We start from the raw sequence: 22,568 nt of genomic DNA on the forward strand, positions 1-22,568 counted from the left end.
CTGCATCCCTTACATGCCTGTATCCTTTACATCCTTGTATCACTTATATATATAATTTTTGCGGCTATAAGGCATGCGATTTTATACAAATTTAGTTCCTTTGTTTGCCACCAGAGGGCGCTGATTCAACATCGAAATTTTAGTTCACATTTTTGCCGCCAGAGGGCCAAAATTTCGACTTGTTTTAGTTCCTTTTTCCAAAACCAGATGGCGCTGATTCGACATCGAAATTTTAGTTCACATTTTTGCCGCTAGAGGGCCAAAATTTCGACCTGTTTTAGTTCCTTTTTCCAAAACCAGATGGCGCTGATTCGACATCGAAATTTTAGTTCACATTTTTGCCGCCAGATGGCCAAAATTTCGACTTGTTTTAGTTCCTTTTTCCAAAACCAGATGGCGCTGAATCGACATCGAAGTTTTAGTTCAAATTTTTGCCGCTAGGGGGCGCTATTTTTCGAAATTTTCGCGAAATTCTAACTTACCTTTACTTACCTTTACTTACCTTTACTCCAAGCAGTCTTTATAATATATTTATTATAAGGGATGCAGAGATGTAAGGAATATAGGGATGAAAAGAAGGTAGGGATGGAAAGAATGTAGGGATGAAAAGAATGTAGGGATGTAAGGGATGGAAAGAATGTAGGGATGAAAAGAATGTAGGGATGTAAGGGATGAAGCGATGTAAGGAATGTAGGGATGAAAAGAATATGGGGATGTAAGGGATGAAGAGATGTAAGGAATGTAGGGATGAAACGAAAGTAGAGATGAAACGAATGTAGGGATCAAAGGAATGTAGGGATAAAAAGAATGCAAGATGTAAACGAATTTCGTAGGGGTTCGGGGCTGGGGCCCCGGTCTCCACGGCTCACGGCCCGTGGAGTGTCGGCATCGGGTGTGGCCCCTGATGTCAGCGGAGTTTGGCACATGACGGAGGGTCTTGGCACCCTCCCTAGCGCCCTAGTGCAGGCCACCGTGGTGGTTTTAGTGGGTAAGAATCCCACACTACCTCCGGCCCCTCCCCAGGGGGGCTGAAGGTGTCTTTCTGAAGATTTCCACCACGTTAAAAAAAAAAAAAAAAAAAAATATGGTACTTAGGGTTGCAGGAATGTAAAGAATTCTGGGATGGAAGGCATTCAGGGATGTAAGGAATACCGAGATGGTCTTGGTCTATAATAAGGGATAAAATTATATAAATAACTGGAAAAAGTAAAATAAATGGGGTTCTGGGCTGAGACCCAGAAGGGGGATATAATCATAAATTTTATTTCCCTTCGATAAGCATATTTAATAAGCAAAAAAAAATAAATGAAGTAAATTAAATAAACTCTGGAAAAAAATTATACAGGTTCTTCATACGGCCCTGATATTATCCAGGGGTGAGTATCTCTGCGTACCGACCTGATATCATAATGGGGTATTAAGGACCCCAAACGCCAGGGAGTATCACTATACCAATAGTATACCATCCGGGGTTCCAAGGACCCCGAAGCAACAGGGACTATCTTTACATGCCGCCATAATTTCATATTGGGGTCTCAGAAACCCCGAAGCACTACTTGTGGCGCTCTGTGCATACCTACCCGATTCCATCGTGGGGTGTCTGCAGAAGTTTATGCGGTTTTTAAAGATTGAATGTAGGACTACTTTTTACGAAGTATTTAATTTTGCATTTAAATTAATGTATAATGCTTTAATGTCACTTTATTAACTACAGACATACTTAAACCGAAATACTGTTAACCAATCTATCCACACCCTCCATAAACTTTTCAATATTCTCTACATTCAGAACACGTTTTTCTTATGCTGCCAGGGTATATAACTATAAAATAAATTAAAAAGTTTGCAGCACCATATAGTTTGCGGCACATAATCGATGCGCCAAAAAGGCTTAATAATTACAAAGAACAAAGCCCGAACAGTATTGAGATACCGTAGGAGTTCAAGAATTTTCTTTCCTCCCATTAAATATGGGCAAAGAATCTTAATTGAGCATATTCTCTTATTCGTTTCTTCTTTCTTTCACTCTTTCACTTTCTTTCATAATTTTTCATACACTTGCATTCACACTCAAATATCAAGGTAGCTAAGGATTAACGATACATGTAAATTGCAATTAATTAGCTTTCTCTGGCGAGCTTTAAATATCAAGGTCTTATGAAAAAAAAATGCAGCAAATGCTAAAAGACCTTTGCGAATGTTCTGATCTTAGAGTCAAAGCTTTGATTGCTTCCTTTCAAATTCTGAAAGAAAAATTAATTCCTCGCATCAGCTGCATTTTTTCCTAATCATTTACAGTCGTGAATATTTTACAGAATGTGCAATGATAAAAACAACAATTATACAATAACAGATCCCTAAATGATATATATGAACGAATTCATTAACATTCGTAATTAAATATTTTGCCGCTTCTACTTTGAAATAGTTGCAGCGCTTGTGCGTAAATCCTCCGCACGATAATCGTGCATCCAAATAAAAATATGAACAGCTGCAATTACGAGAGTAATATGCACTAGATCCAAGCGAGGGTTCAAGGATCAAATTGGTTACGAACAAATTAAGTTTCGCGATATTAATATACATCACCATGGTAAAAATGAACAAAACTTAGACTTTAAAGGAAGTGCAAGTTAATCTTTCTTGAAAGTAGAAAACGCAAGGTACGTCTCCTTCATCTCTGCTCCGTTCTAGTTTGAACCCTCTCTAATAGAAGCATATAAAATCGAAGAATTATCACACGCTAATGTTCAACAGCGTTTCGGATAAATTTGTCGTTACCGGGACCTTACAATTATCACCTACTGTTTTTACAAATATGCGCAGCAATTCGTTTTCTAATTCCTGTGAAAAATACCCAATTCGTACGATAGTTTCTGGTTTAATCTTTACGGTTCTCGTTAAACAATCGCTAACTAAGAAAATTTCAAGTGGCACTAGTCGACAGCTGCCTGAGTAAGTATCGTTTGCTGACTAGAATTCATTTCTTTCTCATTAAACGCAACCTCCTCCTTGTTTCATCACGCGCCCCTGACAAATCGCCTTACAAAACATCGAGACTACATTATAGAAAAGCTTAGAAACAGAATTCCATGCGATTTTCCTGGATATATCGGAGACACATCGCGTGTCTTTGTCGGTGAAATCTACGCTTGATCCTAAGCAACGCATTGATCGAGTGCAATAAGCACACTGCTTCCTTCCTCTCCTCTGATATCGTTCACCATTCCGTTATCATATACATATAAAAACTCGGTTCGAATCTTACTTGATGACCCGAATAACGTTATGCAATCGAAAGCAATTAGGTGAAACCACGAATCCTTTGGATGACCGTGAACAACGGTGCTATTTATGACAAACCATCGATTATTTAACAATTATTCATTTTGTCTTTTAAAGCCGATACTTTGAAATTCGATATACAGCTAGTATTAAAATAATAAAATACCAATGGCAAATAGAAAGAAACGTTAATTAAATTGTTAAAACTGCATATAAATCCTTTGGAGCAGAAGGTTTTAATATTTAATAAGGATACTCGAACGTAAATCGAGAAGAATTTCGTATCACGAGGCAAATATGTACAAACGATCCGAGTAATGCTAGTGCTAGCACACAACGTCGTTAGATGCATTATGCATTTATACGCGTTCCGTGAGATTTCGCTGCTGATCATGTATCGTTGCACTTCGTAGTGCGAGGACGATGTTCGCTCTTATTCCTTGATGCGATCAGCAGCCGTTCCTAAATTTCATGCCACCTTCTTCTTGCTTGTCTTCTTGCTGCGGGGGAGGGTAGCGAAGCTGGTTATCTGAAAAAATAAAACACAATGTTAGAAAAGAATATTTATCAAATAAATTGAACTTGAAAGTAGAAGCGTTAAAACACCTCACACGCCACGCTAGCTTTAAAGAAAGTTGCTTTCACGAGAAAACCAATTTTGTTGTGAAAGCAACGACTAACTTACAGGCACACGAAAGTATTCAAAATTTATATATATATTTTCTTTTCTAATAATAATCTACTCTATCTGTAATCCTTCGTCAACCTGTTGCTACTGTTCTGTTAGCGATGTCACAACATGCACACCCAGGGAACACAATAGGGAGTACCACTCGTTAAGCGATTAGTGATTTATCAAAGTAATCACAAAACACTCTAGAAATCATTTTCATACGATCTGAACGAATCGATCCGTTTCTCTTCTCCAGATATCCAGTATGGTAACGTGATTACAAAGAGTGAGGAGGGTGTGGAAGGATCAATGACAAGGGGTTTATTTAATTTGCCTATAGAAAACCAGTCAAACAGACCCGTCTAACTCTTAATTCTTACACTCGAAACATCAACGAAAGCTTCTTAATAAATATCTGATTCCAATCTTTTCCCAGCTTTAGGTGAACGAGACATCTCTCTGATCTGTGATTCCGAACTCATCGTCGCAGATGGTTTATCCTCGTTAATCTCAGTTTCCTTAGTTTCTTCTTTAACTTCGTTCACTTCATCTGCATCGTTGTTCGCCGCCAGAACATAACTGTCCGAACTGTTCGACGTATCATCAGTTTGCAAGTTTATCTCTCGATTCGAGCTCGAAAGCTTCGGCGCTAATTCGATGATCGTATCCTGCGAATCGATGCTGTTCGATCTGGATTCGGAAGCGCTGATATCTGAGACGGAATCCTCGGACTTGGCCGAGCCCTTCTGTTCTTTAGAAAAAGCACTGTGAAAGATATTTTTCGGGATCGTCAACAGTTTCGAGAAACCATCCTTGGTACGTTGTTTCTTCGACTTCTTCCCTTTCGGCTTCGCATCTGTGGCGTGAGCAATGAACACGTCCTTCGTTGAGCTAGTATTCGAGAACGTCTTTAAAGTCCCAGTTTTGATGACCAAAGTGGCTTTTAACGCGTTCTGGGAATCAGTTTCCTCCAGATCTTCTTCGCTTTTCGCGAGGGGAGCCTTCGGCGCCGGTTTCTTCTTGTATTTCCCTGCTCTACTCGCGTTCGAGGATGTCCAATCGTCCACGCACGAGGCGTTCTCGTTCTCTGAAACGTCCTTAATAACTATTAAATCTGTTGTCTCTGTAGATACCTTAACGTCTTCGGTATTCTCCACTTCCTTGATGTCCACATTCGACGACGAATCTTTTTCAGGTACGGTTATCTCCGTGACACTCGATTCTTGAGTGTGCACGATACTGTTAACAGCTTTGCGAGCATCACTGAGAAGCTGCTTCAGTTCGTCGAATTTATTCTGACACAGCTCGTCGCTTACCGTGCGATTCGAATCATCGACGGAATCTTCAGGGGCTGTCGATGGAACGTCTGTAATCTTTGCTTCAATTTCTTCGTCTTTTAATTTAATTTGTTCTACCTGTGCATCGTTATTTATGCTACTTATAGGCAACGGATGTTCAGCGACAGTTTTCGTTTCTATACTCTGAATAATTTGCACCTCCGCGACTGAAACGGGCTCGATTGATTCCGATTCCTTTCCACATGACTGCGGGCCTGATTGACTGGTATTTTCGTGCGAATGATCGTTGTTACCTGCGAGAAAGAGGCCACGATCGAGTTTGATATAATCAGCAACATTGCTGTTTTGCGAGAGCAGAAGCAAGATCTCGAGAGCTTGTTCAGGAGTCACGCGAGTCAAAGGTGACGGAAATGAGATGTTTGTGGAGGAATGAGGATCGTTGCCGTCGGTATCCTCTCCTGAGTCCTTCGGATCCCATAGAAAACCGATAAATATATTATTGAAATCGACGAGAAGCGACGAATCCGCGAAAAAAAAACGATCGAGTTTGAACGTCGAATCAAAGTTTAATAAGAAGCACTATTTTTAACATGAATTTACAAACGTCTGATTAAACCTTGATTCGCGTTTTTGTAGGAATTAAGCTGGTCGAATTTTTACTACCTCTGTGGTCTTCTTCGTGGCAGAGCGAGGTTTTGCCCGTGTTCTTGCACCGACGCTCGACGTTCGTACTAACGAGTCACCCTGCAACGTACGAGTGGATTGCAACGCTTCTCCGCTACTGTAACCGCTGGAAATATCGTCCGAGGACCTTATATTACTGGAATGAAACGAACGTGAATTTCTAACAATTACTTCTCGAAAGATTTACACCGATACAACAGGGGAAATGACGAAATCTACGTACGTTAAGCTAGCCGTTGGTTCCCTGGATCTCGGCTGTCTGACATCCACATCCACCTCGGAGAAGTACATCTCCACGCGGTTGCTACTCGACTGCGTGCGACGAGGACTGTAACTTCTTCTCCCGACGTGTTCTCTTCGACGAGGCTCCACTGGAAAACGTAAACGATCAATGCGGGTCTTAAAACGCTAACGTAAGATCGTGGTATCGTTTCGAAACGCATGAAAGACAAAGACGTTTCGAAATTTTCAAGAATTGGCAAGCGGTATAATCGGCCAATAACCTTCCATGTCCGTCTCGTCGTGCATGTGCGGCGTGTTTCTATTCTCGTCCTCCTTCTCGCCAGTCAGATCGCTCAGGCTGTAGCTTTTCTTCAGATGCTGCACCAAACCGCCACCACCCTGAAAAATTAATTCTCGGTATCTTTCAAGGTGTCCAAGAAACGCGATCGTTCGATTTTTATAGTTGCGTCGTTTGTTTAGCCCCTTCGTTACGGTTTGCATTATTCCGAGGAAACTTTGGTGCCTGCTGTAGCGGCTACAGTCTCGAGGAAGGGTTGCTACATTAACGATACTAATAGCTTTTACTATAGTTTACTAACCGTCTCGGTAAACGGTTTCGTAACGAAAGGGTTAAACAGCGAGAGTGCGAATTGACATCGACGGAGCGCAGCGTAGAAGTAGAACGAAAAAAGGAAAGCGCCTAGAGAATGGTAAAAAAGAAAAAGAAAAAACTGAAACTCTTACCAACCCGGAAAAAGGGTGTTAATGTGTTATCAGCCGTCAGTGGAGCGCGTGTACGATCTGTCCTATGTGTAGTTAGCGATCGAGCTAGGACTTCCGTGTTCGGCAATTCATACACGTTTTCTCGTCTCTCTTGTCTATCCGGATGCGATTCTTCCCTTTTTTTTTGCACACACTCTGGCCACCGAGTCAATTAGCTAGCGTTCAACGATAGAGCTGGGTTCTCTCTATCGACTGGAGCAACTCGTTCGACAGCATTTTGCCCGACACGAAGAGAAGAGGAATCGATAATCCCGCGTTTTCCCGCGAAAACGGAGAAAAGGGAGCAAATTTTGATCGGTAGGATACGTTTATTCGAAAAGAAAGAAAAAAAAATGAAACATATCGTCGTGCTATTATCTTATAAAATCTTTGGGATCGGATATAAAATCGTCTTACTTATATAATCTAAGATGTTCTTTCATCCGGTACGAAACTTTGGTTCCACTGGAACTGTTCCTCTTCCCGTGCTAACGTTAAACAAAAGTGTTCTATTCAAATTAAAAAACAAACGAAAAATGATCTGATCTTCGAAGTGTATTATGAACGGGAGAACAGTTTCCTCGTGTTACATCTCTCAGTGGTCGTTTCTTTCGAGTACCTTGGAAACACTACAGATTTGTGCGCAAAGGTAAGATCATACATTTCGTAAGCAGAACGCGTGACGAGATAACAGGTGTGCCATTACAAATTCTTTGTGAAAAATTATTTTATATCCATGCTATCGTATCAATAAGTCATCCAGTTATCTCAGCACACTACAGTCTTCAACTCTTTCTTTCGACTTTCAGCGCAATCGTAATTCGCATTAAAGATTGTCCTTAACTATTTCCTAGCCCTTTACCTACTATAAAACAGAAGTGCTCGACAGTTTATTTAAAGCTGAAAAGGCTGAACGATCCAGGCGCTAGAAATCGGCGACTATATAAAATACAAGTTCGTAAAAAGTTATATATAAAACTAAGAAAACATCATCGTACAAAGAAAATAATTTCTTGCATTAATACGAAAAAGAAATTATAAAAAAAAGAATTGTTTGATAAATTTATTCCGTCAAAATGTATGTCGATAGACTAAGATTTGTCGAGTCAACGATACGCAACGGAATTTCTGTTCCTCGTTAGAAATCCCGTCAAAAGGCACTGAGTTTCATTCGCATTCGCTAAAACTACTTTGAGCTCGCAGCAGTAGAAACGCATTAGACTACCCTTAAAACTATCAACGTAATCCTAAATAGTATAACAAAGTATATAAATCGCAGACATTGCGGAAAGACACACAGTTATTAATTTGATAAGATTCATCTAAACGCTATTCAAGAATTCAACCACCAAGCTTTGTTTCCTTCTTTTAAACTCGCCAAGTTGTTCCTCGTGAATCCTACTGATAAAAGAAAAGAAAAAGAAACTCACTTCACTAATTTTCAAATAATTAAAAAGAAAGGGATCCACCCAGGAAAACACCATCTTTTATGGTGGTGCTATTTTGATATTCCAGTAGAATCTCTTAATAATAAATTTGTTACCAATTACGATCAAGGGAATCTACGGCTTAAAAACAAACCCACACACTGGATATTAATCTTTTGTCTATCCAAAAATAATTAAAAAAAAAGAAATAAAGTAAGGAACGTTGCGTTGATTATTATAACGGGTCGTTTCGAGGAAAGTAATCAATCATCATCGTCGCTGTATTTAAAGTACACCATGGTGCTCTGGTGTGTCTTAGATCTGAGCCATTTGTCGTGAGACGAGGCAGAGTGGTGTCTTGCCAAGCGCGTCCGCTTCTGTTGCCCCTGCCTTTCCTGCATTTCCTCTCTTTCCTCCTCTTCGAACAATCTTAACTCTATCATATCCTCGTCGCAGTCCGTGCTGCTGTCCGATGCGTTCAGCATCTCTCCATCGAGAAGAAGATCGTGATGGCTAGTGGTGGAGCTCTGATCGGAGTTCGCGATTTCGTCCAGCTGACCGTCCAGCTGATCCGCTACCCTCTGCGAGGTCGAGGCTGGTACAGGTCTGGCCGAGCTAGAAACCCCCGAGGCCAATTGAGCGCCGCTCGTTGATGGTTCGTTTGGCACGTTTGCATTCAACTGCCGAAAAGGCTGAATCGCCCGGGATGCAATCGTTGACATTGTATTGATTTTTTTTTTTTTTTGTATTTTTTGTTTGTACATGTATGTGACCGTCGTGGAGCGTTTGTTTGATATATACAGATTGAACACACACGATGGACAGACGGATGGAAGACGCACGCGCGCACACACAGCCACGCATACGTACAACGGTGATGGTATTATAATTTTACTAAGCGACGATGTTTGTTAAAGGGACCCGAGATGACGGTCGTCGATGGTTAACGGATGTTTCGTGATGATGTCGACGTCGGTGTTTTTTTTATTTTATTTTTTGTTTTTGGTTTTGATTAGACGGCGTGCAGGATAGGCGTGCGGGGTGAACGAAAACATAAAATCAAGAAAAAAAACATCGAATGATTAGCTAGCTGGTGGTGGGGGACGATTGTCAAAAGCTGTTATTGAAGCGAGTTTACGATTTGTGAGATCAATGGATTTTTTGATATCGATCGTTTTGTTCGTGGAATAAAGAAAGTGTCGTCGGATGGAAACGAACGTACAAGACGATCGATTTCATTGTTACTGCACCGTTGTATGGATGGGTGTTTAGGTTCGAAAAATTTGGAACTTACCTTGATGGCGGTTTGCATTAGCACGGTGGTGGCGTAATTGACACCCTTGGTGCCGAGGTGTAACACCGCCGTGTAACCTTGCTCGGTTGCGCGAGCCAAAGCGTCGTCGATCTCAGCTTCGCGCCGGATCAAGGCTGGGTGAACGAACCGCCGATACAGGATGCTCGAACCTTTCGTCGCTGGGCTTAACAGCCATACTACTAGGATCGTCTTAATTTCATAATAAAAGGGGAACCTAGGGGAGAAAGAAGGAGAAAGCGTCGTTACGCGTCGAATCCTTCGGGGACCATTTCTTCTGTCGTTAGAATACAATGTCCTCTTTTTTTCGAACCAGGAAACAGGCGTGAAACGAGTGACGCACCGGTGAACCGCGAAGAAGGAAGAGGAAGGGGAGCAGGGAAAAAAGGGAAAAAAGAGAAAATCGTGACCATTGGGGTAGTCGGAGTGTTCAGGTAACGACAGATAGGAAAGGAGAAGGGAGGAGAGGAAAACAGCAGGGTATTCCCGGCTAGAAATACACGAGGAACCGTGGTGCTCTCTTTTTTGGTCGTAACCCGAGTATGAAGGGAGAGAATCTGGCACAGCAGGGAGGAACAGCAGAGACGGAAGACGAAAATGCTGGCAGAATCCTCAGAAGTGCATGTAAGCCAATATCCATCCAGGCCGAAATTAGACTTTCGGAATTCCCGATGGTGAGCCACGGACCGCGCGAGCGGGTTCGCCGCGGTTTATTGGCCCCGGCCAGCCCGAAATTTCACTCGCTTCCGGCGAGAAAAGGGTACCACGACCGATCCGCCGGCGCGAATTTCAACCCCTTCACCCTCGGGCTACGATGGAAACGAAATTCTACGATTCATTGTTCTCGCGGGGGCATGCTATTATCGCGGATCCACTTTGGAAAGATAACAATTAGGAGCATTTTAATATGCATCGCTCACCAAAAGCTGAAGAATACGTCTGTGAAGGTTTCCGCGCAAGTGAACAGCGCGAATACGATCCAATACATCATCCATTTCACCTGAAAATGTAAAAATACCAAATGCTCAACACGTGGGTTCTATGTGATTATGTAAAGAGCAACGTTCTTCCAAACGAACGTTTCAATTTTTAATCAAAAAGCCTCGATAAACATTTGCCGAGCAAAGTTTGCGTAGGAAACGATGTTCGATCGGGACGATGTTATCGGTTACATCGAACTTGCTCGAGCTAAACTCCCCTATTAATTAGGGATCGTCAAACATAATCGTTTCTAATGGAATGGAATATCAGTACTTTTCTCAGCGTGTGCTGTGTCGGTTCTGCATCGACGCTATCTCGGTATACTCACGTATTCCTTTACATTCTTCGTTCTAACCGCCTTGTAGGATGCGTAGGCCGGGTATAAATTGCCGAAGACTAATCTGAAAATTGGATATAACAGAATGTAAGTTAGAGGTCTGGGCATAAGGATAACCAGCAACGCGGCCAGGATTCGCAGCCGATCCAGGGTCATTCTCTTTGGGACTTGGTTCGCGCAGTATCGAACGCAAGAGAGCAAGCTTTCGGCGAATATTCGACGGGCACCGCTTTTACAGATCATCCAATCGAACGGATTTTCATCGAGATCGCCCATTCGAGGCTCGTCCGTTTTCGTTTCCATTCCACTTCGAACCACTCCTCTCTGCCTAGGATCTCCTCTTGGATTCGCTAACGATTCGCGATTTATCGAGTCGCTTCGAACGCTTTTCGATGCTCGTCGTCGTCGTGGTCGATACAATTCGACGCATCAAACTGTAACATCGAACGATAAATTTCCTTGAATATCAATCTTATTATCTTTGAGTCTTCTTTGAAAGAATTGCTTACAGATTCGAAGAAAAGATCGAGCCTGAGAGAGGTCGAATTCGGAAAGGCCACCGTCTGCTCGTGACTCGTTGGAAGATCGTGCAACGATCGATCGAATCAGGAATTTTCACTCGATCGAGGAAAATTCCACGCATCGGCTCCGATTCGATGCACTTGTTGCATCGTTCCTCGACCGACTGAATTGATTCGTTTCGACGAAAGAATCGCACTGACTATCTCGGCACTGTTCGATCGAAAGATGAGTACGAGGAGGTGGCTTGTTCCGCACGCGGATGCTTCCAGTTAAAGACTAAACTCGTATAGCTACGTTCTGCCGGCGTCGCGTCGCCTGCATCGGCGATCTACAGACTCTATTTTCGCGTCTTAAGGCGCTGTCGCGTGATGGAGCCACGAAATCGAGCCAACTTACAGCCTGGAAGTGATAACAACGAACCGCTTCGCTTCTGGTTCAACGAACCAATTCTGAAGAATTATTATTTAAGCGTCTAGGCTATGTTTCTAAACGTCTGGCTGACTGTGTTCTACTCTTTCAAGTTCAAGATCGCACATTGAATATACCCGCGAGACTGTTTGAAACGGATAGATGAAGGATCGGATCGCGGAACGAGCTTCTTCCAACGAGAATCGCGCGAAACTACAGTCGATTGCGCTTAGCAGGTAATTCAATGATTGTCACCAATGTCATTGTCATAGATTGCGTAACAGGGCGTCCTTTATGCGCAGTCGGTGGATACTATTCGCGTGTTAACAAGCGTTACGCGTTGAAATTCTTTTTTTACATCCATTTCGCGTAGATTCTGCGGTCGATCGACATTTGATAAGTCCTTGGCAGAGGACGAGTAGGCAAACAGCTGTTTAACCTTCCTATTACGATTGTGTAACCTTAGGTTAATCAAGTAATTCAATTAAAAGCATGTGGAAGAGACCTCTTCAGGGAGAAACGCTAACGGCCCGGATACTTCGGTGAACCTACGAGCACTAGTCACGAAATTAGAATACATACCGGGTCAACCAGTTCAGAACCACTACACGCAGCTGTGTTTATAAATACCAGAGGCTACGAAAGTTTGTCGGAATTTGTAACGAGTAATCTTAATCCATACATTGATTACCGTTCGATTAACAGAAATTTCTCGTTGGGTATGAACAGAGAAAGGTTCGCAACGGAAGTCGAAGAACAGTTATTGTTTTACAGATTGTCGAAAGGAAATTTACCTCCCCATTGTATTCTCGCGAGAGGTCTCGATGTCGTCGGGTTACGACCATTGTACCCCGATTAAATTCGAAAACGAACAGCCACGTTCGATGCAAACTCCCCTCCCGATTCCAACGTTTAATCAATGAATTTCTAAAACGTTTCACCACGAACAAAACCAAAAAACAGACCGGCACAGTGTTTTCTTTTCATAACAAAATGCATTCATACGGGGATTAAAAAAATAAGAGAAAGGCGGAAAATCTGGAACGAGTATTTTCATCTCGCGGAACGCAATTATTTCCCGTTCTATTTTTCAAACGTTCCGCGCGGAAATATGAAAAAAGCCCCATTCGAAATGATTACTTTCGTTTCAACAAACTTTCCTGGAATCCCCGTCGGTCGATAGAGAAAATCCTTGCTCTTGGTGCGCGAAAAAAAATGCGTCCATTCTGGCGCCGATCCGTATGCACTTTTCTAATTAAAGCAGCCTCCGAAAAAGAAAAAAAAAAAAATAAACAAGAAAGAGGAGAGAAGAAGTAAAGATGCGACGTGTTTCATTCGAAATAGGGTTCGATAACGGGAATACGTGTTCGATACTCGCGGCAAGAGGCAGCAACTTTTCATCTGGCTTCAGGGTCGACCCAGTTTTCTATTTTAATCGTGGCCCTTCGCCGGAGCCACAATTTCCCTCGGGTCCCTCTTTATTATCTCTTCTCCATTAATTAAAACTCCAACGGATAGGAGGATCACGATTAACGTTTTTTCTCCCCTCGTCTCGTTGAAACGTATCGGTTCGCGTATTCGAACGGAACTCGTGATCTGTCGCTATCGTATCGAGAACGGTTCTACGTTAATTTTTCACGAGCAAACGAGCGATGGCTAGCGTGCACGCGGTATAGCTGGCGAGCTAGACCGATTCATTTGGAGCGCTAATGAGCGAGGGACCGACGAAAACATCGTAACGAGGGCGTGTCCGGTTATTTTCAGACGAGGACGAGGAGCATCAACCCGATCCCGAGCTATCTAACGTCAGATTGCTATGTACCTGATAAAGAACGAGCTCGACGCTTGAAAAACTGCAACAACGCGATATATTTAGCTCGACGTTAATCTGCAGCTTCTTTAGACCGATATTTTCGGCGATTCCGTGCCAAAACACACTCGACGAGTCTCAACGTTAATGCGCTTTATTCGAGCGAGAGATCTCTTTCTTCGGGGGTGGCCGAGAAATGTAGCCTCAACTCCATTGTCTTTGGAACTTTTCCAAATTCACCGAGTGTCGTTTGACCGAGGATCTTTGAAATTGCAACGAAACACAGCGAACGATGTGTTCTACCGAGCCTGCCAGCTCATCATCCTTCAAGATGTCCCGTTTATCCGATCCTTTGTTTCTAGCGGTTGATTGAAACTTTTTCTCGACGCTGTTAATTAACTCGAAAGGTCTGCGAGACATTTTTAATAGGAAAAAGCAGAATCGTAAAACTCTTATTCAGAATGATACTGCTTCTAATCTCAAAAATTGGCCGGATCTTACGTTATTGCTAGTATTAAAAACACTTAATAACTTTCACCTTCGTGGCGATGATTTATGTACATGCGCGAGATATTGCCACGTCGCATGTAAACGGTCGCTTAATTACGAAGATTAATGGGCGCGACAAGGAGTCATGCGGGTAATCCATAACGGTGACGCGATGAAATCGACGTCGAAGGACTCGAGGAACTTGGACGAACGAGGGACAAAAGAAAGTCGAAAATATAATAATTCTCCCCGTTTGATTCACCGTTTCGATCGATTTATTGCTGCTTTCGATACAGTAGATCCCCCGTGTAACATGATGCAAAAATTGTGGCAGTGTACATATGTATAATACCCAGGAGTGTCCTAATAATTCATTAAATGTATACACTTATTAGTTAATGTATCCGCATATTAATTTCATAGATAAATGTAGGAAACTTTTACACCTTCGCTAACGAATTCGCTGGATACATTGATTATTAAACGTATACATTTATTCAATTATTACTCTTACATGTTATTATATGTTTTACGAATAAAAATCAACGATAAAATAGCGTGATACATAAATGACGTACATGACTTTCTAATTGAGACGCTGGTAGCGAAATTGTCGCGATATTCTCAGTTGATTAGCAAATGGTTATTTATCTTTAGCAACGTGAAATTCTTACGCAATGAAATCTTCTAAAATTACGAGCAACACGTGTACCGCCTCCGTTTTACCTTACGTCGAGACAAATGGATAGAAACGATAACATATTCGCTAACACTGAAAATTATAGTATCGTCTTGACTGTGTATAATGAAATTTATACGACTGCTCATTCTTACGTTCCCGTCGCGATCTTTAAAGGAGATGGCAAAAATACCACAGACACGGTGTTCACTGTCGAGACGCGTTTAAAAACTGGCAAATGAAAATTTCGGGAATAGTAACTCACCACCGTGGGCACGGCCACTGGTGTGGTACCTTTCAAAGGGCAAGTCATAATGAAACTTTAAATTTGAAATCAAAAATCAATTTGTACAGATACGAGATCTATCTTACGTAATCGACTTTCGCTTACTGGATCGGTAGTTAACCTTTGCAACAAAACTAATGGACAGAAGAGTTCGATAATCACGACGGAACGATAATGGGTTAAATTGTATGTCTCGTACACAATAACGATCGCTATTGTAACAGCGTTTCTTGCTTCCTTTCGAATGAAACGATTGAAACGTTGCCTTGCAACTGGTACAACATTGGCCTCAATCGCGAGAACCGTTCATCAGCTGATCGATAGATTAGTCACTGTACAAAAGATGTTCTTGCGATCTTGCAGATATCTTTAACCAGCTCTTCGAAATATCTCGCAAGCTTTGGAAACGAATACTTCCAGACAAATTTGTCGAGTTGGTGTTTTTGGCTTCGCTTTAGGACACGAATCGCTTTCTCTCGACCAGGTCGATCGGTTTTTCTGATTCTAAGCTTGCACGTACGACCGGTCCCTCGTGATTGTCACGCAGACCGACGTCGTTCCGGTGCAACGACCAGCTAAGCGATTCAACTAACGTTTTCTAAGTGGCGGACTCGAAGGAGCGGTTCCTTTCTTGCCGTGGTTGTCTCCCTTTCCGACTATTTTTCTCCGATCCCTCGGGATCTTCGCTCGTCTTTCGTCCCTTGACAAAGATGAATGGCGCACGGTATTCCGCTCGCGAACGAATTAATCAGTCGCCACCGTCGAGTTTCGGAAACTTTGAACCAGAGAAAAAAGAGAACAGGAAGGATTTCGTCCGAACGGTTCGTGGAATAAAGGAGAATCTTCCGTGAAGTATGAAATGTTGGTGAAATTCAGATGTAAAACACGATGACCCCGTCGCTGAGGTAGATCGTAATGCGATATCTTTGTCTTACGTTCGAAGACATATTCTGCACGAAACAACTAAAACGTTCCTATAAACACCTTTTTATAAACCGATCGACTATTCTTAAATCGACGGCAAGAACATTCGTTGAGAAATCGCAAGGAAAATCAAAGTTATCGAATATCCAGTCTCTTCGCAGGCTCTTCTCGTGTTTTCTGATGAAACTTCTTGAAAAACTTTTTACTCCCCCGGGTGATAATCAAAGCCTCTTGCTACATCGCGAAAACACGAGCTCCGATTTCTACTTGCTGCTATACAGACTTCTCCGGATCGAGTTGGCTGAACTTTTGGATGAGTTTCGAACTATAACCACCCTGAGTGCCGATTGAAAATTTCCCACCACCTTCTCGTTGGGAAGGTTCAAAAAAAAAAATCTCTGATACTCCAATTAAACTCTCTCGATTCAGGGATTCCGCGTCGATTGTCTTAAACGGTGAAACCATTCGGAAATTTCCAATCGTTTAAACGCTGCTCCTTTTAGCACCGATCCACTCGATTCTTCTCACAAATGATTTACGACTTTATAATTCTCGATTCTGCTCCAAGGTGTTTAGGAAACGGATCCCTGGCCAAATTCCACCTCGAAAATCGTCGAAATGCTGGGATGATGGACGATCCACGAGAACTGAACTCGCGTTCGTTTAAGCACGAGGAGATCTTTCTAGCTAGCCTTTCGTCGGATGTATGTTCCACGAGCGTCGCGACGCCCGAACTGGAAGCTGGCCACTTCTGCGCTTCGGTTTATATTTAAACAGCGGAGAGTAGCGGACGACTACAACGTCGAAGCGCCGTTCTTTCGACGGAGAGAAAAAGATCGTCGGCGAAAGAAGGCGAAAATCCAAAGGGAACAGTCATACAGAAATACCAGACGAAAAAATAAAGAAAAGAAAGAAACGGAAGGAGAAAAAAATTTAGCACCACTCGAGACGAAAACATCGACGGACAAAAGTTTCAGATTTACCAAAAGCGCTTCCCTTTGTGATTGAAAAATTCAAACAAAGGAAGAGTTTTCATCGCAATAATTGTTAACATTTATCTCTAAGGTTTCAAAATATTTAACCAAACTTCTACCGAGATGAAATATAAAGCTTCGAAGTGGAAGAAGAAAGCACACGCGTGTTGTTAGGAATGTTGGGAAATCCGTGCTATAAAAGACCCGCGAAACATGGATGGCGGTGAATCGCGGACCTCCCACGCGGTTCGCGCTCAACTTTCTCGAACGTGGCCAGCTTGCATATGCAAACCGAACTTTTAAGAACGCGTATCCGGTGAAAAGAGATTTCAATTCAAAGAATAAATTTGCAACCTACGAATTTTCTCTCGCGTCCCTGAAACAACCCGTTACAGAACAAAAAGCTCTTTCTCCCTTACTCTCGTTTGAATCCTCTTTCCGTTGGGTCATCTAACCAGCTCGAGGCTCGCCATCAGCCACCCAGAAAACGGATAAAAAAGGGAGTGCAGAGGGGCAAGGTGCGTCGGTAGAAAAAAAAAAGGAGAAAGACAAGGGACGAAAGAGGTAAGAAAAGAGTATTCATAGGGGGAGAAAAGGAGTGATAGAAGGAGGTAGGGATATATATCGCGGCGATACCAGGAGCGTAAAGGTCTCGAGGTACGCCCAAAGGGTCATCACCCCGACGAACCTCACGATGCCTCGGGTTCTGGCCGCCGCCAACCCTCCTCCGCTCTACCAAGCCTCCTGCTCTTTACCACACCCTCGTGACGTGCACTTTTGCTCCCTGGCGCGTCTCCAGGGACGAAGAAATATGGGCTGGCCTGCGAGAAAATGGCGTAATTATATACGAGGGCGGGAAAAAGGAGGGTGTAAATCAAAACCGCTCGCTCTTCTACTCTCCTTTACGCGATGCTTTCGGAGTCTCGAACCAAAAGAAATTGCGGAACGAGAGACGAACCGCCGACTCTCGTTATCTACCTGTGCGAACCAAGGGAAACGATCCTTGGTTCGATTGGCAAAAGCTATCGCATTTTCTTCCCCCTAAGGAATCGTTCGCTTTCGATGAAGTTTCAGACGAAAAATTGATGAGATTTTATAGGAGAAGAGTTATCAACGAAGGATTTACATAGTCATTTTCGGGAAATTTTAAGCTACAAATTGATATGCCACAAGTGCTGTTTCGCATTACTTTTATGTCACGAAATCGTGTTAGACTTTATAATCGTTCGCTCGGCAAATGGACACGATTACACCAGCGATTCTTCGTGATTCAAAGCGATCGCTTCCCTCGATATTTGACGTCAACGGGTTCTATGTTCCGTCGTGTTATTACGTTGCGTTCCGCTGAGCGTACGACACGGGGAGCCTCGACGAGTAGAAATCCGCGTAAAGAGGCCTCGAGCATTTCAAAAGGCTGCCAGGGCAACTGGGGACGGAAAAAAAACGTGAGAGGAAGAGAGAAGTTGCGTCGGTGTTGCGGTAATATGCTCGAGTACTTAGGATCCTCGACCCCGTGACGTCATTGCCCTCATTAGAATAATTAAGAATGCCGTTCGCTAATTACGATGCGGCTCGTTCGTCGTACTTTTTCATCCTCTGGCTCGCCAGTTCCGTCCTTCTTCACGGATCAACATAAAATGTCTGAGTGACCGACCGACGTCTTCCGACAATTTATTAAAATAAAAATCTCTGTCCCGGTTCTCTCTCGGCTCGGAGACAGGCAACTTTTCAACATATTTCAAACGCGATTCTATGCAAATGCCTGGCAACGAGCTGGTCGCGGTTCGAATCAGTCACCAACACCGATTACAACCACGAAAGAAGCATTTGTATCCATAGAAAGCCAGATACCTTTCAATAACATCGGGAATATAGGTCACAAAGTGAAACAGAGAAGCTAGGTAAACAGATTGAGCGCGTACACGTGTTGCACGAACGGACAAAGAAAGAGGAAAACAGACAGTCGATAGGTTTTATCTCGACCTGGTTGACGTAGCGTTCGGAAAATGAATCGTTGCACGTGGATTCGTTCCGCCTTTTACCGAGGTTTACTTTCCACGTTTCAACGTTCTTCACGAGAAAAATCATTCTGGACATGAACAAGAAAAGCAACCAAGCTGTACACAGCTGATTGGATGCTGAAGAGCGCGGTGCTGAGCTCTTCTGGAACGAAATATCGATTCATGGCGAACCGTCAGAGAACCATGCCACCCTTACAGCTGTAACAGGAGAACCAGAACAGAGAGGGAGGTGAAATAAAGAATATACGTCCTTGTCGAACCACCCTTTTATTGCCAACCACCGGGCCATCGATCCAACGACAGACCACGTTCCTCTGTTCTACCAAGAAATTATCCCTCAAAGTATTTTCCTCTTCGTCGAGATGACAGAGAATTATTTTGATGAAAAAATTCCGTTCGAATCGATCTAGGTCGAAACGATCGCTATTTAACCCGTCTTTGCACTTTCCGTATTGATCGTTCCTTTCAAAGTGCAAAGGGTTAACGTTTGATTTTTCTTTCAAGTCGTCGAACCCGATGAAACAGGGTTTCGCTCTTTCTCTCCCAATGGACAGAAGGAGTGTAGATAAACGAGAAGGAAGAAGCGAACGCTTTTAAACGTTCACACGTGGTCAGGATAGAACATATTGACGAAGTGAAAGGAAAATGGACTTGGGTAGCTTGAGCACACCGACCAGACAATGCTAAGCGGCATACAAAGACCGTGTCGAATACACGTGACTCATTGGCACTTAAACAATATAATAAAGAGTGGGATAACGTTGACATTATTGAGAGACAAAACATCAGGACACGGATGACCCGTTTTTCCCCTTTAATCTTAAAGTGAATAGGTACCATCTATAGTATTCCTTACTTATTTCTATGATATTAACACAAATTCGTAGACTATTACAAGGTTGTTCGAAGTAAAAAAAGATACGTTCGAACAGTCGAAGCCGACCTCGAACTGATCTATCCTAAGCCCTAATTATCGACTCGGCCGTAGTTGGCACGGTAACTAGTTGGATCAGCAAGCATTTCAGAGGTGGCCGTTATGTCCGATTTGGAATCAGCGTTTCTCCGTCTGTTCCAGTTTATTTTCAAGTGCAACCGGCATGAGTCACTAGCCTGCACGCGCCTGTTATCGGGGATTGTGAGTTTGCCAACAAAGCGTGTGCTTCCTAACGAGAGAATGCGCAACGCCACTTCACCATCGTGACGTAAAACTCTGCCGATCAGCTGATATCGAACCAACCCACATACACCCAGGGGAACCTTCGAAAAAGAAAGGTTTCGTGACCGCCGGCTGATATCTCTTACATTTTTCATCGTACCCTTTAAATAACAACGGTTTAAGTCTGTTGCTTAATTCCTGGCCCCGTTTGAGCTTGTTACTCGAATAGAGGACCTAGTTGAATTCTCCTTACACACACGTGTTTCGAACGTCTAAGAAATGACTAACGAAACGTTATTCCTGACAGATAAGATAAAACGTGTATATATTTCGTTATCGGTGACGCGACGGCACGTATGCGATCAGCTGACGGTGTCAACGGTCATCGAGAAAACAATGGCCATTATACCACGAAGGTCTCGCATTATGATTCTTCCTGTTTCGAACGAAGGGAGCGAGTTTTATCCTTCTTCAAGCGTGACCGAGTATTTTTAAACTGTCGGTATGCCCCGTATAGAAAACAAGTACGAGGAATAAAGAGCGAGTGACTGGGTGGACGTATGTGTGAACGTACACTAATCCAGACTATGGAACACGTCCAAACGTATTCGAATAAGTTCCATTGTGCCATTGAGCTAGTGTTCGCGATGGTGTGACATAGAGAAAAAAATGGATATTTCTGTGCTTAGGAAACTGTGGATTTTGTATAGTCATCTGAAGAAAACCCTGCCATAAATTGGGCCACGGTTTAGGATTTTTTACGATCGCGAGGAAGTAATGAAAAAGCGAAAAAAGAAGATAAAAACCCATATTCATCCAAGGAACAGCGAAGGACATCGCCCAACTTAGCAACAACGTCTTTCTCCTAAAACTCGTTTTGGTTTTAATTTTCATTTCAAAAGGCACCGCTGATCTAAAAACCTTATTTATTACCTACAATATGAAAGATAAGGAATAAAAATATAACTACCTTAAGAAAAATAAAAATATTTAAAATTATATCTACGACTTATTTTTGAAATTTATGCACAAATTTGTATATTTACATTGTGCGTTATAGATTCTCAACTAGAGATAAAAGTCACGGATTATGCGCAGGGTGTCGTAACACGAGTGTACGTCCGCAATGGTGGGGGTAGGCGCCTGGTGTTGAGACCCGAAAGTCAGAAGTTAGGTTAGGTTCGCGAGGAAATATAATGAAAGAAAATGCACTTTCACCGGTGTATGAAAAATCGGTATTGCATCGACGTTACTTATGCAAACACAGCGAAAGGGAACGTTTTGTTTGTATATCATAAGTATTCTTGTAACGCAACTTGACGCGTCCTAATTAAACTCGCGAATCTTTGTTTACCGTTCGCTTTCCTAATATGGAAATTGTACAGATTTTCTCTTACCTTTGTCAATCGAGATTTCGAAACGCCTCTCGACGCAGAAGCAATTAGCGTTTCGTCGTGGACTTTTAGTTTCGTCGATAAATCGATAGCTCGTACGGGTCGACCGTTAGCTATTTTCAAATGTAATTGTAACCAATGTTAGACGTCGCAGTGGAACTTGTAACCAAACATGGAAATCTTTCTTCGAATCGTGCTGCGACGACGCGATGACATAATTCCTTCACATCGAAACAGCTTCGTAAAGCTGATATCGTTTGATTTTTTTATCTTTCACTCGAAACACTGCACATTCGATCCGATACGCGTTATTCCACAAGCACACCGACTCGATGACACCCTTTTATTATTTCTTTGTCGAAAAGGGATAAAACAAAAAAGGACGGCAACTGCTGAACGATTTCGATGACTGTACGATGTTGATCCAAGAGACGCGGATAGACGAAAATATATTTGTAAAGAGTAAAATTATTCACGGGAGAGAGAAATGAAGGAAATCGGGACGTAAATTGGTAAACAGAATCGAAGAACCCTGGATTAACGATGGCGAGAATCCCAGACGCAGTTAACGTTTTCATCGTACTATTTTACGTCGTTCCCGGTAATATAGGATTGAAATACTCACATGACAAGTCGCGAGACGACAGAAGATATCATATTCACTGTTTTTTGGCGTTAACAAAGCGCGTTTGGTCGAAAGAAACGTACAATTAATGCGGACGGCCGTTAGTAGCACCGATCTTCACAGGTCAACCATGTTCGACTGGCAGTTGGCCGCTACTGCGCGTGTGGCGTCGCGTCGTGTTTTCGTCACGTGACTGCAGGGACGTGACTACCTGAAGCGTTCGGGCGCGAAATTCAAAACCCTAAAAGTACTGTTCGGATTTTCAATCTCTTCAAGTTTCTTTAAAGCGTTACAACGAA

The 22,568-nt window shown here is 42.7% G+C and overlaps 1 protein-coding gene across 5 annotated transcripts; it reads right to left on the reverse strand.

Moving 5' to 3' along the window:
- Positions 1–1,675: 1,675 nt before the first annotated feature.
- Positions 1,676–22,437, reverse strand: LOC114873697 (receptor expression-enhancing protein 4-like). Of its 5 annotated transcripts, none has more exons than XM_046286632.1 (9): positions 22,270–22,437; positions 10,973–11,415; positions 10,584–10,663; positions 9,646–9,880; positions 6,444–6,561; positions 6,164–6,311; positions 5,920–6,076; positions 5,092–5,721; positions 1,676–3,814 (listed from the first exon to the last, which is right to left on the reverse strand). In XM_046286632.1, exons 2-9 carry the CDS (start codon positions 11,282–11,284, stop codon positions 3,755–3,757), a joined length of 1,740 nt encoding a protein of 579 aa, XP_046142588.1. In that variant the 5' UTR covers positions 11,285–11,415; positions 22,270–22,437; the 3' UTR covers positions 1,676–3,754. The 5 variants fall into 5 exon arrangements, with proteins under 5 accessions (XP_046142588.1, XP_046142590.1, XP_046142589.1 ...); XM_046286634.1 differs by having other exon boundaries at positions 10,973–11,045; positions 22,270–22,436; XM_046286633.1 differs by lacking the exon at positions 22,270–22,437 and adding an exon at positions 11,491–12,152 and having other exon boundaries at positions 5,920–6,046.
- Between the last annotated feature and the right edge of the window lie 131 nt (positions 22,438–22,568).

This window comes from Osmia bicornis, chromosome 8 (assembly GCF_907164935.1).
Source record: "Osmia bicornis bicornis chromosome 8, iOsmBic2.1, whole genome shotgun sequence".
Classification (NCBI taxonomy): domain Eukaryota; kingdom Metazoa; phylum Arthropoda; class Insecta; order Hymenoptera; family Megachilidae; genus Osmia; species Osmia bicornis.

Bases quoted from the DNA above. Each gene is read 5' to 3' on its own strand.
- LOC114873697 (XM_046286632.1), bottom strand. From the start codon at position 11,284: ATGGAAACGAAAACGGACGAGCCTCGAATGGGCGATCTCGATGAAAAT. The intron at 10,664-10,972 runs GTGAGTATACCG...TTACATTTTCAG, and splicing joins CGAAGAATGTAAAGGAATAC to GTGAAATGGATGATGTATTG. The intron at 5,722-5,919 runs GTAGTAAAAATT...TGGGATCCGAAG, and splicing joins CCACGAAGAAGACCACAGAG to GACTCAGGAGAGGATACCGA.